Genomic DNA, 18,627 nt, shown 5'->3' on the forward strand with positions numbered 1-18,627 from the left:
TGAGGATATAGGATCCTTGGGAGGATTCCCTGTCACACCTTCAAAGAGTACAGATTTATAGCCCTATCTACAGAGATAGGTTTGCACTTAGGTTTGCAGTGGACTGAGATACGTAATTTTTCCTATTTTTTTATTTAAAGCTTTTTTATTTGATTTTTGCTCTCACTCATGTTAGGAAACTGGTGCATTAGAGATTAAATGAGAGACAGCAGTGATATATTTTATGGAATTGATGAACCCAAAAGTCAGCTGGGCAAAAGTCAGTACCGCTGATGTTGGAACTGGACCATTCTGGGTCCTGTGGATTACAGAGTGTATTAGCAGCACCCCTGGCCTCTGCACACCGGGTGACAGTAGCTTTTCCCCCAACTCCCACACCTTTATTATGAAAAACAGAAATGTCCCCAGACATTGCCAGGTGTCCCCTGAGGGCGGGATTGCTGCCTGTTCAGAGCCTATGCAGTAACCAGAGCACCTCAGCACTGGACCAGTAAAGGGACTGTCTCCAAGCAACACCAAATTTCTCCCTTTATAAAGAGTAAGATTCACTCTAAAAATTAAATGAATGTTTACCTCTTACCACAGGGGATGTCCAAGATGACTTTGACATGGGTAATTTTCAAAACAAATATCATCAATAGTCTACCTTAACTATAGTCAGGAAAACCATTTGCACCTATGGAATGCCTTGTTCTGAGCAAAGTAGTTTTCTAGTAAACCCAACAGGATAATTGGGTTATAGTCTTAAAATATATTCATTTACAAAAATTGACCTGCTCTGTGGAATTACAGATGACATAGTAAATTTCATAGGACATTACCAAAAACAATAAATTTTTTTACATTAAATAGTCCTAACTCACTCTTTCTAAGGATGGATAGATAAGAGGAATAGTTGTGTATTAGTTGTAGAAAATATAAATTACCTTGTTATGAATTAGTAATGTATACATGGGCAATTTATATGCTGATGTGTAACATTTTAAATTACTTTAGTACTGTTACTTTGCAAAACATTAATGTTCATGAATAGGTCATTTATTTACAAATTCTTATGGAGTGACTACTGTGTTGGTATAGCACTAAGCACAAAACAAAACATATGAATGTCCTTGCTCTCATGGGACTTGCTAGTGGGAAGACAAAGACAACATACTCATAGAATATTTCGGTAGTCAGAAATGACATGAAGGAAAATGCCATGAAGGTGGTGTGGACAGGATGGTGAAGAGAGTCCCTTTAAACCCCTTTCAGGGAAGTCCATCCTTCCAGGTCAGGGGAATACAAAATGTACATACTTTTTAAAAAATTTATTACATTTATTGGGATGACACTGTTTAATAAAATTATATAGGTTTCAAGTGTACAATTCTATAACACATTTTTCAAGAGAGAAATGCTGTGAGCATCATTCCTGTGTCCCAAAAGACTGAAGTTAATGATTTGTTGTATTTTCAACACTGTGAACAGATAATTTTCTAAATATATTTTTTCACAATTTAGGTCTGCGTTTCTTGGTTCGTCTCTGCACAGATATTGGATTAAAAGAAGTTCAAGAATATGCAACAAAACTTAAGAGATTGGAAAAAATGAAAGAAATAAAGGAACAGGTATCTCATATGGGCCGAAAACTACGTTTCATTGATTTTCAAAATGTCAGCCTTCTGTAGCTCAACTGAGTGATGTTGGGTCTTCTGTTAGTAAAATGAAGTTGAAATTTTTTTCCCGCTCTAGCATAAAACTGAAATCTTAGTTTTAGGATAAAGTTCTGTCAAAAGTGAGTTCCCAACAGGAGAAAGTGCAATAGACTCAGAAAAGTCTTTAGTGGATCATACTAATAGACAAGTAATTGTAATTTTGCACAATATGAAGTAATTTATTATTTCACAGACTTAATTTTTAGTCAATTAATAGATTAGTTTTAGATTTATTTTCAATTTGAGAATCCTGTGACCCACGGAAACTAAGAGGCAGTTAGTTGTATCTATAGTGTAGGTGGCTTTGAGAATAACATTAACATACATGGAACCACCTAAAATCTATTTCTTTGTTCCATGCAGTATATGGAATAACAATGTTCTTATCTTTACTTCTTTAAAAGAATAATTTCCCTTAAGTTTGAGCCTAGAATATTTAAAAGTTAACATGATTTGAGTGTCTACCTTTCATAGAAATATATTCTTTTACCTTAGACTTTTTCGAGAACTTAATTGTTTTTGGTAATTAAATCTAAATTCCATATTTGCTTTCAAAGTGTGGTTATCTTGTTTTCTCTTTGAAGATGTTATCTGATTGTTTTACAGTCTTTCTAAAGTATCACGTGTAAAAGAATTATGGGCACAATATAGATTTTGACCTTAAAAATCCTTAATATATCAAGTTGGTATTAAAATGCCACACTACAGTATATCATTAAAACTTCCTGTGAAAACCAATTTAACACCGTGTGCCAATTGCTAATTAAATTATAGAACCTGTGCGAAAGCTCTGTAAATGTAAACTGCTATAAATGGAAGTTCAAATTATCATAATTGTCATAATAATCGCTATTAAATTTGTTTCATTAAGAAGAATCAAAAAGTAGGATATATTTCAAACCAAGACACTCTGGTACTCAAAATTAGTTATATAAAGTTACCTAGTGAAGAACCATGGATTTTTGTGGAAGAGGTTAAAGTCTTAAGACTTCATAAGTTTGGTTTCAGCCAAGGTGGCAATGTAGGTAAATGCAGTGCTTGCCTCTCCCACAACCACATCAAAATTACAGCTAAATTACGGAACAACCATCATTAAGAACCACCTGAAATCTAGCTGAACAGAAGTCCTACAACTAAGAATATAAAGAAGGCTCATCAAGACTGGTAGGAGGGGCAGAGATGCAGAATGATCTGGTCCCACACCCATGTGTGGCAGATAAAAATAGGGATATCTCAGCTGCAAAGGTCCCCCTTGAAGAGTGGAGGGTTCAAGCCCCACACCAAGCTGCTCAGTGGACCACTAGTTCTAGGAAGAAAAGTCCCCATATTTTTATAGCCAAACAGCCAAAAATATGGAATTGGTAGGAATTGAGGCTGAGTGAGACAAAAGGCTTCTGGAAACTTCCCAGGAAGTTTCCCTTAAAGGGCCTGCATAGACTTATTTGGACTCACTCCTCAGAGCTCCAGTGCTGGAGAAGCAGCTCAAAAGGCACAAGGAATATCTGGGAGGAAATGAATTTTCTGGCATCAGGACAAGAGCTGGAAGGGCAGCTTTCTCCCAGACAGAAGTGCTGGCAGAGGCCATTGTTCCTTTTGTGAGCCCTCCCCCAACAGAACCAGTAGGTAGGTGACATACAAGAGTCTCCGTCAACCTATCACTGTTTGCTGACCATGGTGACTCCTTGAGACACAATCCCCCCTAACTTTTGGGCCCACCCGAGCTGTTTTTAGTGGCTTTTCCGTACTAACAACCTATCTTGGCTCAGGCTTTAGATGTTCCTAAAATCTCTCAAACAAGCAGCATTTAGACTCAGTATGTCCAGTACCTATCACTAAGTGGCCCCAAGGCTTGGCACTAGTGGCAACCAGCCTTGGTTCACTGCTTGGCCTCTCCTGGACACCTCAAAGACCAGCACAAGTAGCAGCCATCTGAAAACTGCTTTGTAGCTCATACTGGTGGCCCCAGGCAGAACACAGATTGAGGCTTGACCTTGGCCTGCACCTCCCAGAAGACTCTATGCCAATGCACTTGGTTGACAGCTTCAGACCATGTCAAAGCTCCACCCAGCCGCCTCCACAAGCGACACACTCAGGGGCAGACTCAGTGAGCCCTGCTGAAATAAGTCCTGCTCCATGGGGTGGCTATCCTCGATGGTGGTTATAGTCAGTCCTCCTGGCCAGTTGTCCTGGGGGTAAATCCCTCCAGTTGATGTGCTAACAACAATCGAGGCTCAACTACAACAAGGGAGTGCACTTGAGTGCCTAGATCTGGTGACTTGGAAGGTCACGTCACTGGGCCCTATAGGACACCTACTACATAAGGCTGCCCTACCAAGACCTGGAAACATAGAAGCTCTATCTAATACATAGAAACAAACACAGGCAGGCAGCCAGAATGAGGAGACAAACATATCCCAAATGAAAGAACAGAACAAAACTCCAGAAAAAGAACTAAGCAAAATGGAGACAGGCAACCTACCAGATGCAGAGTTCAAAACACGGTTTATAAGGATGCTGAATGAACTTAGGGGAAAAGGAGATAAGCTTAGTGAGACTTTCAACAAAGAGATAGGAAACACAAAAGAAGAAATGAAGAATACATTACAGGGAATCAACAATAGAGTAGATGAAGCAGAGGATCAAAACAGCAATTTGGAAGATAATCAGAAAAACCCCAGTCAGAACAGCAAAAAGGAAAAAAAATCCAAAAATATGAGGATAGTTTAAGGAGCCTCTGGGATGACTTCGGGCATACTAACACTCACCTCATGGGAGTGCCTGAAGGAGAAGAAAGGGAGCAAGAAATCGAGAACCTATTTGAAAAAATAATAATGGAAAACTTCCCTAACCTGGTGAAGAAAATACATGCAAGTCTAGGTATCACGCAGAGTCCCAAATGAAATGAACCCAAAGAGGCCCACACCAAAGTACATCTTAATTAAAATACCAAAAGTTAAAGATAAATAATCTTAAAAGCAGGAAGAGAAAAGCAGTTAGTTACCTAAAAGGGAGCTCCTATAAGACTGTCAGCTGATTTCTGAACAGAAACTTGGAAGGCTGAAAGGGATTGGCATGAAACAAGTTTATTTTACCCAGCAAAGCTATTATTTAGAATTGAAGGACAGATAAAGAGCTTCCCAGGCAAAAAGAAGTTAAAGAAGTTCAGCACCACTAAACCAGTATTACAAGAAATATTAAGGATCTTCTTTAAGAAGAAGAAGAAGGAAAAAATGAAGGAACTATGAAAAATAAAATTATTCAATAAATACATATGTGCCATTAATTACTTTAAATGCAAATGGGTAAAATACTCCAATCAAAAGACGTGGTGGCTGAATGGATAACAAAACAAGACTCCTGTATGTTCTCTATAAGAGACTCACTTCAGATCAAAAGACACTCAGACTGAAAATAAAAGGATGGGAAAAGATATTTCATGAAAATGGAAACAAAAAAAAAGGTTTACACCAGACAAAATAGACTTTAAAACAATAGCTATAATCAGAGAAATGCAGATCAAAACCACCATGAGGTACCACCTCACACAGGTCAGAATGGCCATCATAAACAGATCAACAAACAACAGGTGCTGGCGAGGCTGTGGAGAAAAGGGAACCCTAGTACACTGTTGGTGGGAATGCAGACTGGAGCAGCCATTGTGGAAAGCAGTGTGGAATTTCCTCAAAAAGCTGAAAATGGAACTGCCTTTTGATCCAGTGATTCCCCTGCTGGGACTATACCCTAAGAACACCAAAACACCAATACAAAAGAACCTATGCACCCCAATGTTCATAGCAGCACAATTTACAATAGCCAAGTGTTGGAAGCAACCTAAATGCCCATCAGTAGATGATTGGATCAAAAAATAATGGTACATATACACAATGGAATACTACGCAGCAGAAAGAAAAAAAGAACTACTAAACTTTGCGACAGCATGGATGGAACTGGAGAGCATTTTGCTAAGCGAAATAAGCCGGGGGGCCAAAGACAAATACCATATGATCTCACCTATAAGTGGAACCTAACCAACAATACAAAGATGCAAGTAAAATAAGACCAGCAGTACTGAAAGGAAAAGAAATCAACAGAGACAAGAGGGAAGGAGGGAGGGGGTGTGGGGAAACGGAAGGGAAGGGGAATGTCAAGGAACATATAGCAAGGACTCATGGACAAAACCAAAGGGGAAGAGCTGAGGGAAGGAAGGAGGGAGGGGGCAAGGGAAAGTGGTGGGGGGTAGGCAGAGACAAATGTATTTGAAAAAATAAATTAAAATAAATTAAAAAATCAAAAAAACAAAAAAAAAGTGTAGGTACAAAATAGACAGGGGAGGTTAAGAATAGTGTAGGAAATGGAGAAACCAAAGAACTTATATGTACAATCCTTGGACATGAACTAAGGGGAGGACTGCATGTAGAAAGGAAGGTGCAGGGTGGAGGGGAATAAAGGGGAGAGAAAAATGGGACAACTGCAATAGCATAATCAATAAAATATTACTGTTTCAATTTGTCCTTTCAGGTTGTGAGACTAGGGGCAGGGCACTCTTTCCTGAATCTTGGAACACAAAAAGTAGTATTAGTTATGAAACAAGATAGAATAAATAATCTCCTTTTCTAAATTTTAACTTAAAACTTCTTGTTACTTTTTCTGTTCCTTGTTTGCAATCTGTTCTGGTGCAAAGACTTAACATTTTTCTTATGTAATTAGAACCTCTGCATAAAATCATTGTTAATGCCTACATAGTATATCTTGCTTTTTTAAAACATTTCCACATTGTTAGACAGTCACGTGTCTTTTTTATAGTTGGGAACTTTCTACATCTGATTTGGAGGTGCTTCTTGCCGAAGCTCTTTTGGCCTCTATGATTAGCTGTAGGAGAGCTCTTCTGTGTTGCTGACTTGAGCCATGTAATGAAAACCAGGGATAGCACAGGTAATTATCTGGCCTTTCTTTATGTGGAGCTGCTTAGAGAACACAACTGACACCCAAACTCTCCTCTGGAGGGCTGATAACAGCAGTAGTTTGGCAGCAGGAAGAAATAGCAGTAAATAGCCTGCTAACCTCTTGAATGATGTCAGCCATCTTCATGCTTCTGGTGACAGGTTTCCCTTTAATTCCACTTTAGTACATCTGCTTAAACAGACATTAACAACAGCAGCTAACATTTATCAATTTCATATTTAAGTCCAGCACTGTTCTAAGCAATTTACATGCATCAACTAATGTCATCATCTCAATAATCCTTTGATGTTGGATATGGTGTGATTATTACTACTTTTAACAGTCCCATAGTGGCTAAGTAACTTTCTGCAGGTCACCAGCTATTGGAGACATACCTGGGATTCAAATCCTGACACTGCCTGACACTTTAGGAAGAGCAGAGAAAGGGTGATGAAAGTTATCATTTTCAGTTGTGTACAGCCTTTAATTCTTCATCCAGTAAAGTTGCTAACTCACACCATTAATTATATTAAAATATATCTTACCATCAGCTCACCATAGTATGATTAAGAGTTAGGGTCTCAGAGGGGTGCTATTCAGGTGTGGTCTGTAAACCAGTGATACTTCATAATCCCCTAGGCACATGTTAGAATTACAAACCCTTGGGACGCAGCCCAGACCTACCCAAACCCTACCCCAGAATTACAGTCTCTGGATATGGATCCAAGAATCTGTGTGTCTGTGTTTTTATAAACAGTTCTCCAGGTAATTTTTATAATAACTGAAGCCTTAGAACCACTAGTATAGAGTTTATGCTCCCTTGCATACAGTTTATTTGATCACCTTGCAAGTGATCAAATACCAGCTCAGGATAGGGAATTGGATTCGGAGGGGGAGCCGGGGGCAGTAGACATAATATAAATCAGGCCATGGGTTTTTTAAATTTATTTTAAACAGGAAAAGGATTTGTGTAGACCTAAGAAAGAAATATAAATTGATTGAGGTTTATGTGGGTTAGCATAATGAGTCTCCCTGAGCCCCTAATGCCTTTTTTAAGATGTTAAAGTCAGAAATTTGTTTATATAGAGTAACTTTTCAGAGAATCTCATTGTCATCCTGGAACTATTATGAAAAATAAGACTGCTTTCCCCTTTGTGCTTCAGGGATCACATTCCCAGTAAGAAGAAATTCTGCACGTGTGAATTCATTAGTGCCAGTGGAAAGCAATCTCAGGTGGGGTGAGCAGGTGGCGGATGGGAGGGGGTGGCACCTGCATCAGCCATCACTCCCTGTCTAGATGCAGGGCCCAGAGCACCGCTGTGTTTTAAGAGATGTTTGTGTTTCTGTCAAACTTGACTCTTTGTCTGGAAAAGAGCAAAATGGGAAGAGTAGGAAGTAAAGACAGGACAAGTATTTTAAGTATGAAAAAAAGAAATAGGTTAGCTAAAATTCCAAAAAGATTAGAGAATGAAAGGAAACTATTAGGAAGCAAAAGAAAATGGATAAATAAGTAACTTACAGAATACAGGAAGTTTTAATTGCTAGTCTAAAAATAAAAGTATGTTAGTAATTCATTCACTCCATTTTTAAAATCAATTTTCTGAATTTTCAGAGAATTCAAATTTCCGAATTTTCAAAGTATTCTCCCCAAAGGAAACGGCAAACAATTTTCAAGGAATGCTTTCTTTTGTCCAAATTGACAAAATATCATGTGATATTCCTAACTAATGTAAAATGTAGTTAGTATTTATCCTCAAGTGTCCAGTTATTATAAAAAAAAACAATGAAAATAAGTATACAGTCTATTCGAGCAGAAATCCCTTTGATTATATAGTTATATTTCCTAAAATAAAATGAGATTCAGTAATAAGATCTCATAAAGGCATTGCTTTAAAATTGACTTACAAAAGATATACAAAATATTAAAAAGTTCATGTTTGTTATGAAAACTACAAGAATGTCTTGCACATTTTATGCATTATTGCACCCTCGCTGAATTTAATCACCCCTGTGTTGATAAACATATGCATGAAAAAAATATGTATGATTGGTATCAAATTCATGGCAATTTGAGCATTGGTTACTTTTTCCTGGGTAAGATTCACAATCACTTCTTTGTGAAAGGCCACTGATGTTAGTGTCTTAATGTATTACCTTGTGTTAGTCTTCCTTCCTTTCCTCAGAAAACATTAATCACAATGTGCTGTGCTCTGTGGAATGAAGTCACAGTAGTAAATATTGGCCCCATGCTCAAAGTGCTCATAACACAGGAGCATAAGATGTACACCAGTTCCTCTGCTAGGGTCCTGTGGCATGTGAGGGAAGCAAGAACTGCAGAAACAGAGGTGGAGGGGTTCAGCTTGAGAGGAGGACTCAGAGATCATTCCTGGAATAGTTTGGTGTTTGGAGCAGGTATGGAGATGTCTAGGAAGAAGTGTGCTTAGAGGTCTTGAGTGCAGGAAGTTACAGCCATGGTTATGCATTCTTTGGAGCTGAATCACAAAGAAATGTCTTAAGTTCTGTTTTCTCTTGAATTTGAAGTCAGAGCCAATCTTCTTAAGAATCCTTAACCAGGAAACAGTAACTGCTCCTAATTCTATTGGACAAAAATCCAAGACTTATGGAGTAAACAAGTGTGGTCGATAGGACACTGGACTTCTCTCCTGGCTTCACCATTAACCAGCTCTGTGACTTAGATGGGACATTTATCCTTCTGGACCTCATTCTCATTAGCTGTAGAATTGGGAGGGTGTTCTCAATCAGTGCTTCTCAAACTGTCTGCGGTGTGGTTAACTTTTTGTCTAGTCTGTCATTGACATCACTAGCAAAATGATCATGCACTTGGATATCAGAACGTCAAATTGATAAGCAAGCTTGTCAGCTCTCACTCTCGAGTTCTGTGCTCATCTCACTGGGAATAGGTGACAGCTTGTGGGCTGGTAGGTTTTCTGCCTCCACTCTGAGTACTACTGTCCCAGGCAATGGATAAGGGGACATCAATATTTAAGGCTCTGGTTTTATTCCAGTTCCAGAAGAGTAGCAGAGAACATATATATAGTCATTACTCATATTGAACAGTAGGTGAAAAGGGAAACAATGTTTCTTTCTCACTCACAATGCCTGTTTATTCAATTTGTCCCATTGACTTATTTGTATCTATACTTGGCTCCTCTTGCACTTTCCCTCATTTTTCTATCATAATGGGAATGGCATCATATTTTTTCAGAATAGGAATATCTTTTTTCATATTATTAAAAAATAAGTGTTTTTTAAAAAATCAGATTACATTTTTAGTCATATTTTAATTCAAATAAAAATGTGTAAAGAAAGAAATGAAAATCATCCATCCTAGCACTTTGAGATCACTGTCAGCATTTTGGTATGTGTCTTCTTGGGCATTTTACAAATATATACAAACATAGATCAATACATATATTTTTTAAATAGGACATTTTTTACAAAAATACTGACTTTAACGCCCACAACTTCCCCCCAAAATAGCATAGATAGCTTTCTGTGTCAATAAACACTTTTTTCCCTCTGTTACTTTCTGATCTGTGTTCCATTATGTGGCTGCTTCCCTCATGTTTTAGTTTTGCTGTGATGAAAATCATTTTGTCAGTCATTATTTCAGTGCTTCCTCTTTTACCTGTCTTCAGGCCTTGCCTCACTCTAGTCCAAAGCGAGTACAAATTCCCATTAACTCCATTAACTGTTAAAACTCTGAGGAGATGGAATGAATAATTCTCCTATTTGAAATCCTCACATAACACTTAATGAGAGCATCTGTATGACTATGTTTAATAAACATTTACTCTGCCTGGTTTGTGCCACATCTGAGGTGGGTCATGTATCAGGGGTATCACTGTGAGACAGGGTTCTCCAGAAGCCTGTGGTCTAGTGGCCAGAGAGCCACAGAAAGCAGCCTGCTTTGTGTGCCCTGGGCACAGCACAAACCACCAGCACATTGACTGTGGAGGGTGGGCCTTCAGCGTCAGGCGCCCATTTGCTTTGGCCCCTATAAATGCATTTTTATTGTTGGAGCTATTTTATTTTCATAGTTTTTGTTCTTTCTCCAGATTGTAAACTTCAGACCCTGCAAAATCTGGGGTTTGCTCTGCTGCCATTTTTCCCTCCTCCCAGCTGAAGAGCTACAATGTTATCTACTTGATCTTTTTCTCACATCCCAAGCCCCCTTTCAAATCAGTCTAATTTTGCCTCTTTCCATTCGTACTGCTGAAATCACCCTCACTGAGTTTAATCACCCCCGTATTGATAAATGTATGGACACTTTTCAATTTTCACTTTGCCTGACTTAGCAGTGGCTCCGTGACTCCTCCCTCTCCTGGTTTCCTTGGTCCCTCAGAAGTCTCAGGCATGCTGTGAAATACGTGGATGCCCCATGAGCTGGGTCCAGGCACCAGCACCCAGTGGCCTTGTGGGGCACCTCTGCAGAAGCCTTGTTCCCCAAGGGCTTGCCTTGCGTCTGCCGAGGAAGAAGTTAGATGAGGATGGAAACACTTGTGATCAAGACTCGATAGTGTGAATGGTGTGAGAGAAGAAACATGACCTGAGACTTGATAGTTTATACGTCTTAGAACTTCGAACATTATCAAACTAATGTTTTAGTAAATGTTTGGTTTTACTTTTGAAATTGTCATCTCTATAACTTCCCCATGGTTACAGCTGAGGTAGCTGTTGGTATACAAGGTCCATTGTAGTGGAATTCATTGATTTTTCAATGGCAATTCAGTTGCAAAAGACTAAAAACCCACATTCGGTGCCCACTAGAGAGGGCGAAGGAAGATTGAAGCAGGGCCTGAGCATGCGTGGAGGTGCATGGGTGCTGGTGAGCACCTTGGGTGAGGCCCACCTGGGACACCAGGGCAGCTTCCTGGGGAGACTAGAGTGGAGCTGAGCCTCAGAGGGATGAGGACGGGCAGAGAGAGGGAGTCCCATGGCAGGAAGCAGAAGTTGGGGCCATTTGAGGATCCTGAGCCAGCAGTGGGAGGCGCCTGGAGGCTACATCGTGCTTAGGCACTTATCTTCAGCGTCCTGGGAGAGGAACACTGGTCATTGAATCAACCAGGTTTTAGGTCCTATTGGTGAGTGAAGCAAAAAGACGAGAAGCCAGGCCAGGGACTGGGGAGTCCTGACATGGATATACTCACAGTGGTGGGGTGATTCCAAACTGGAAGAAAAAATAAGGACGTGAAGGAATTGATTAGGAAAAGATGAGTTAGAGCCAAAATGTTGGATGGTTCTGGATGAGAGTGTTGATGTAAGAAGCGTTCAAACCTGTAAGAACTTGTATGAGTTTATTTGAGCCAAATTGACAACAATTGCTGGGAAGAAAAATTTCAACAGATTGAGAAAATGCTCTGGAAAATGGCAGTTTTACCACTTGCTTTACACATCAGAATCAAAGAGGAAGATGTAAGAGGGTTACATGAAATCCATTGATAATAGAATAGGGAGGCGGGAGTAGGGAAGCTGGAGCACTCTCTGGGATTGGATAAAAAGTAAAACTAATTAGACACATAATGTTTTACATAGATGGATATGGGACAATTAACATAATAACAATGAGGGGATTTGTGGTCTCTGCTTTTGTGCAGTGGTTGTGGTCTGAGGGGGTCAGGAAAAAAGGAAATTAATTTGACATTCCAAAGTTGTGTTATTCTAGATGCAAAAAGACAACAGACAGGCTCAGTTAAGGTAACCACTGACTTTTGTCAGGGAAAATACCAGCCTACAACATGACTACCCACCATGAACTGCCTTTAGTTAGGAACTTTTAATTTCACACCATCTTACGTTGTTACTTTGGGCTCTGAGTTTGTAAGGCCGCCATGAATGCTTCCCCTGGGCTTGCCAGGTTTAGTATGTGGCCACCAACCTACTTTTTTTTTTCTGTCCACCAGAGCAAGTAACAGGGTACTCACGTAAAGAAAGTAGTGGGAACAGAAGGTGCTCACCTTTCTACATGTGTTTATCCCAAACTTAGGGTTACTTAAATAGGATACCTTTCTACATTTGTTTTTCCCAAACTTAGGGTTACTTAAATAGGGTTACTTTGCTCACACTTGATTAGAAAAATGTCAAGCTATATGTACATTTGTCTTTATGAGCTTGATTATTTTAACGCTGTCTTTTAGATACTCTGGAGGTGATTAATTGGAAAGATGAAAACCAAATTATGAAATAAAATCGATTATAAATGTTTCAGTTTTAGTTTTGCTCATAATTTTTAGATTTTCTTTGTATATAAAGGCAAAGGAAGAGGCGGCGTTTCAAGAGAGGTTTCTTTGTTTTTTTTTTAATGGAACAAAACTTGAATATTTTTCCATATTTTAAAACCTTAGGTTTTAGGGGAATGTTTCACTTTATAGAAATAAGTCCTGAATTATTGCAGGGAATATTTTTCTTCCCAGCAGACCATAAAGTCAATAACCTCATCCATGAACTGGTAATTTATTAATATCTGGGGAGTTGTCAGCATTGAGCAAATAAATAATTTGTCCTTTGAATTAAATACAAAATTATATTTCTATAGTTAAAGATCTAAATAAGACATCAGCCTGTATTAAACATTTTTTTATTCAATTGTACAGAAAATATTTACCAGAAGCTGTGTGTTTCTGTTCACTACAATGTATCTAAACAATCTTGCAATGCGACTGAGACAGTTTCTGTGTTGATACAAAAATTCTAACACTGAAGAAGAACGCAAATAACAATAAAATATAAAAGGAAACCTAAGAATGTCACAGCTTGGGATTTCTTGTGTTTTAAGGGGGAGTTTGTGTCTAAGAAAGTACTGTTCAACAGATTAGGCATTTCTGAGATTTTAATAGTGCATTTACTATAGAAGTTAAATTTCAAAAACCAGTTTGCCTTTTCCCCCTGTAATGGTTTAGGTCCAGTCATTGCAGAGTAGGACAAATGCAGGAAATAGCCTTTTTACAAACTCTCTTTCCTCCCCCCCCCCCGCCGCCCCGCCCTTAATGATTTTGTTTAAACCTGAACTTTGCATTAAGAGAATATTTGGTTTTTAGGATGTTTGTAATAGTGGAGGTTACATTGCAGTTTGAAGTGTAAGTGCCATTTGACAAGGACTGGTCACTCAGCATGTTGGAAGGCAGGCTTTGAATCTCTGGGTTTCAAAACAATGTAGTTTTTATTTCTATAGAACCAACTCAGGTAACAATCAATTTGACCCCAGCTTTCAAGAAGTAGGAGAAGTAAGTCTTCAGAGTTACATAGTAATAGTAACTTAAAAAATCAACATTTAGTTACATTCAACTTTGAAGGAATATCAGTTATTCTTTTAAAGACATCTTCTTGTTGTTCCAGCGCATAAAGTCTGGCAGAGATGGCAGCGGAGGTTCCCGTGGCAAGAAAGAAAGTAGTGCTGGCAGTGGTAAGTATATTCTGTCATCTTGAAGTTCTGGATTAGTACATGGGCTTCTGGAAACATTTTAAAACAATCCAAAAATGTCTTTTATCTGTTTGTCTGTGTGCTTGTGTGTTGTATACACAGTAAAACCTCACTTATTTGAACTAATTTTGTAGGCAGTCAGTCTGATATGCAAATTGAGCATAAATATTAGCAGTTTTAGTTCTTAACCATACCTGTTTCTGCCAATTGCATAACAAATGAGTTCAGGTTGGATAAATTATTATAGATAGCCATACTAAAGAGGTTTTACTGTGTAAAATTTGTAAACTTACATTTTAAGGAAGTACCATGAGAAGTAAGATGGTCTTATAGGATGCAGACAGTCCTGGGTCTTCAGTGTAGAAAACAATGCCAGTCTGGGACCTGAGGGACATGGTTCTCATTCTTGTCTTGATCATGACAACCAGGTGTCTTTGGAGCAATCCTAAATGCTGCAGGATTTAGGTGATTTCTAAAGTTGTTTGCATCTCTGAAGTCCTTGACTCTGTAACTGCCCATGATGTCATTACTTAGTGAGGTTTATTTGGCAAGTCTTCCTTCCCTTTTCCCATCAACAAAGTCTATCTTGCTCCTCCACTTCAGGGGATAGTCGAAGTTAAACTTAATAGAAATGTGGTTTTAAAGAAACTATGAGAAAACTAAATGCCAAATGGGACAAATAAATGCAGCTCCATTCTCTGACATCTGTACTTAGCAGGGTTGTGCATATGTGACCCAATCTGTACAACTGCCCAGCTACATTCTGTCATACCTGTCTATGATCTAGGAGTCAGGGTGAGCAAAATGTGACCCTTAGTTAGACAGGCCTTTCATTAATTCACAACGTTTACTAGATGTGTCTTTGATGCCCAAAACTGTGTTTAGTGCCAAAGACACAGGGATGAGTAAAACAGTGACCCCTGTGCTCTAGAAAATTCTAATCTAGCTGGAAAGACACATGAGGTTCTAGTGCTGAGGGGGCTGCCCCCACCGAGATAGGCACCTGTGTTTTCTAAGATTCATGGCTGGCAACTACACCGGGGACAAAGACTCTTGCTAGAAGTCAGAGTTCTGCTTCACCAAGGAGATTAGGTGGTTAGTCATCAGTGCCTCTGGCTCTAGCAAGACAGCCTGACCCTCCAAGGCTCAGTCTACCACCAGTCCCCTGAACCTCCTCACTCTGACTGACTAACCTTCAGGTCACAGGAACTGTTGCTCAAGGAGCAGCCGTTTCCTGTCTCATCAGACTCCTGTTCACGATAGATACCAGTGTCTCCATACTGGCCCCCAGCCCTCAGCTGTACCTCAGTTTGCCACTACCCCACCCCCACTCTTGTTTCACCATATTCTTTTGACTGTCTGGGGTTGGATTTAACTGCATCCTGGGTCTGAGAAGCGGGCCACTGCAGTTGTCTATAAGCCTAAGACAGCAATCCGAGCCCACAGCCTGTCTCCAAGCCTCTAGAGCAAGGTGTACTATGGAATTTAGCATTTTTTGGAGTTTAGAAAAGTAATATGGTGCATTAGCCATAGAGCATGGAATTCACATGAGGCTAAAAATCACCTAACTTTCAGGGCAAGTTAGGTTTTATGTCCAAGAAGTTTCCATACTGCCACCTGAACGTGTGACTTTCAGATCTCTTTATTTGGAATTGTGGATGAGGGATCATGGACCTGTATGGAATGCTTTACCATCCGAGAAGTCAGTGAGTCAGGAGTTGCGCTTTAGCTAGAGCAGCCCTGGAAAGTTGCTGCTGCTGCTGTGCCCTTGCTCTTAGGAAGCAATCATCCCGGATATGAGCTCTTTTGACATTGAGTGTCCCATTAGAGAATAGTTGTTTTGAATAATCCCTAGGAAAGTGTTCGTTATTTACTAAAATTCTGGGACCAGATTCCCCATCCTCTAAGGATCCTACACTTCCTCTAAAAATCTAAAGTTCAGAGTCACCAACCAAGTCCCTCCCTAAAGGCAGCAGCAGCAGCCTTGTGGGAAGTTCTCAGCCTTCCCTGGTACCTCATGAAATATCTCCAGCGTTAACCCCGATGTATTCACTTTGAAAATCTGCTTCAGAAACATCAGGACCTCCTAACGAGATACCAGGGCAGGCCCAGAACAGTTGAGTAGGTTGGGACTTAACCAGAGCCCCAAGAAAGTATCCCCAGGCCGACTCCAATGTCCTGCCTCTTGGAAACACGAGAAAATCAAGGTGCACCTCAAGGGCCACTAAGGTAACAGGTCCTCTGACATGAAGTGCTGCTCAGCCTCCCTAGAGGACCTTTCTCTTAATACTTCTGGGATCGGGCTGCACCTCAGGGCAAGACAGTCTGGTTGGTGAAACCAAGGCTGACATGTAGGAGAAGCAGCTGCCTGATCTGACACTGTGTGCAGAGAGGCCTGGGTTAGGAAGCCACCTCCTGGTCCTGGACTCCCTGCTGCTGTTTGCTCTTGTTCTTTAGTAAGTTTTCCTCCCTTCATCCAGTCCACTTGCATCCAGTACAAATAGTCAGTTGTAGTGCACAGATAAACTCTTTCTCACACCATGGCATTTGAGAAAAGAAACTGTGGAGTGGACGCATTTTTACGAGCTGAATTTCATGTTCCCGTTCTCTTGGCACTAAACAGTTCCTTCCCAGGGGTGTTGCCCACTTTCCCCACCATTTGCCTTTCTGTTCCTTGTTTCTTCCCTTCATCCTGAAGCCCAGGTTGGAGGCCTCTTTGATGACAGGAATCATGTTTTCTGCCTGTTCCCTCCAGTCCTCAGCACAGGCTCAGGGTAAGGCTGTCTCTGGCTTCAAAGTCTGAGCAATCCATGCTGTGGACCCCTCTCTTACTGTCTCCTCTCTCTCCCCTTGTGTCCCCCAGCACCCCACAGCACACTGGATGCACCCACACTCCATACTAGCACCAGTTACTCCACAGGGCTGTCCCATATCCACTTGTCGTTCAGGAATTCCCAGGACAAACCTCTATGTAAAAAGGAGCCCCAATATCACCCATCTCCACCTCTAACCTATAAAACCTAAACATGCACATTTCTAGCTTAACATGGAAATATTTGGCCCTTCGGCCTGGATTAGATGCACAGTTCAATTAGGAGAACTGTGTGAATCCAAATGAAGCCAGCCATAAGCTAGTATCATAAATTATTAAGTATAATAATTCAATGGCAATGCCTGCTACTTGACTTCTAGAGCATTGCCCACGAAAGAGGACCATGGGGAGCTAAAATGCATCATCATTTGTTTATATGTTGTCAAATAGCTATTTCTGATATGCTCAAAGACCCTTAGGAATTGTTCTTTTTTATGGATTAGACTAGTCTCCTGGCAGCCTGGTTTTTGCTGTTAATTTTCTCAGTAAACCTCAGCTTCTTTCCTCTTCACGTGAGTCAGTCAGTCTGTGATGGGCCAGGAATCTGCATTTCTGACACAGTCCCAGCTGATGCTGCTGGCACTGGGACCACACTTTGAGAACCACTGCTGTATCTTCAGTGAGATGATACAAGATTCAATGCGACAGAGTGTCTATAAATCACCAAATTTAAACCACAGTGTGTGGCAGTCTATTGATTCAACCTCAGCCTCTTGTCCTGGATCTGTCAGAGCCAAGCTGGTGTGCACAACCCACAGAGGGCCTCACTGCCCTGGGCATGCAATGGTGCTGAGTAAGTGTGGCTGTTACAAACCTCATTGAAAGGCAGTGCTGCCTGGTGTAGAATTTTGCATATCCATTCCAGGATTGTCAGCACACTAATTTGTTTTTAAAATAGAATTAACTTAAATGAGTTGAACTTGTTATAACTCTTTGAAGTAATGATGTAGTTCCCTTTTAAATGCACAATTTTGGGTTAAGGTTTTAGCAGCTCAGTGCCAAACGTCAATCGGTTCAGAAGAGAAATTAAGTCGGCTCCCACAAGGAGAGCTGTGTCCTCTAAGTGCAGTCTCAATAGTGAGCACATGCTCAGCACACGGGGATAAAGTGGACAAGAGCAGTGACTGAGCTCTTGTGTTGCGCACTGGCTACATTCAAAAGCCAGGAAACCACAGACCACCTCTGCTTCTCATGTGTCCCTGTCCTCGAGACACAGAGCCTTCCATACGGCATCAGTCCTTTAGCATGATGCTGGCATTTGTGACTCATTTTCAGTGCTGTGATGTTAAGGTTACATTTTAAAATTGTTTTTTGTTAACTCTATGTGAAACTTAATGGTTTGCTGCATTTTTAGTTTTTTATGTCTTGAGTGCAAACTTTTTTTCCTACGAAAGTGTATCTCAGTTTTACACCAAAAATAATTTTATAATGAAAATTATAGGATATTATGACTCAGTGAACAGAAATTCACTTTAAGTTCAACTTTTTGAAGAACATATTTTATAAAGTACATTGTAACCACATTTTTTTTAATCTTAAAAATCAATGTTTTGTTTTACAACTATAGTCAAGGGTGGGCAAGTTCTTTGCCTAGAATACCTTTGCATATTTTTGCTGGGCCCCAGTGTGTCACAGTGTCCTCCACCTATGAAGGGACAAAAGATCACTATCTAAGG

At 40.0% G+C, this 18,627-nt stretch overlaps 1 protein-coding gene across 5 annotated transcripts in view; it reads left to right on the forward strand.

Moving 5' to 3' along the window:
• IFT88 (intraflagellar transport 88) overlaps nt 1-18,627 on the forward strand; it is a 211,100-nt gene that overhangs the window by 166,019 nt on the left and 26,454 nt on the right. For all 5 annotated transcript variants that reach the window (XM_054587970.1, XM_054587966.1, XM_054587968.1 and 2 more), the window contains 2 exons: nt 1,504-1,610; nt 13,995-14,061. In XM_054587970.1, the coding sequence (XP_054443945.1) occupies nt 1,504-1,610; nt 13,995-14,061 (174 nt within the window). The remainder of the gene's footprint in view (nt 1-1,503; nt 1,611-13,994; nt 14,062-18,627) is intronic.

This window comes from Pteronotus mesoamericanus, unplaced genomic scaffold (genome assembly GCF_021234165.1).
Source record: "Pteronotus mesoamericanus isolate MK-2021 breed Mesoamerican mustached bat unplaced genomic scaffold, CSHL_Meso_final scaffold_125, whole genome shotgun sequence".
Lineage (NCBI taxonomy): Eukaryota > Metazoa > Chordata > Mammalia > Chiroptera > Mormoopidae > Pteronotus > Pteronotus mesoamericanus.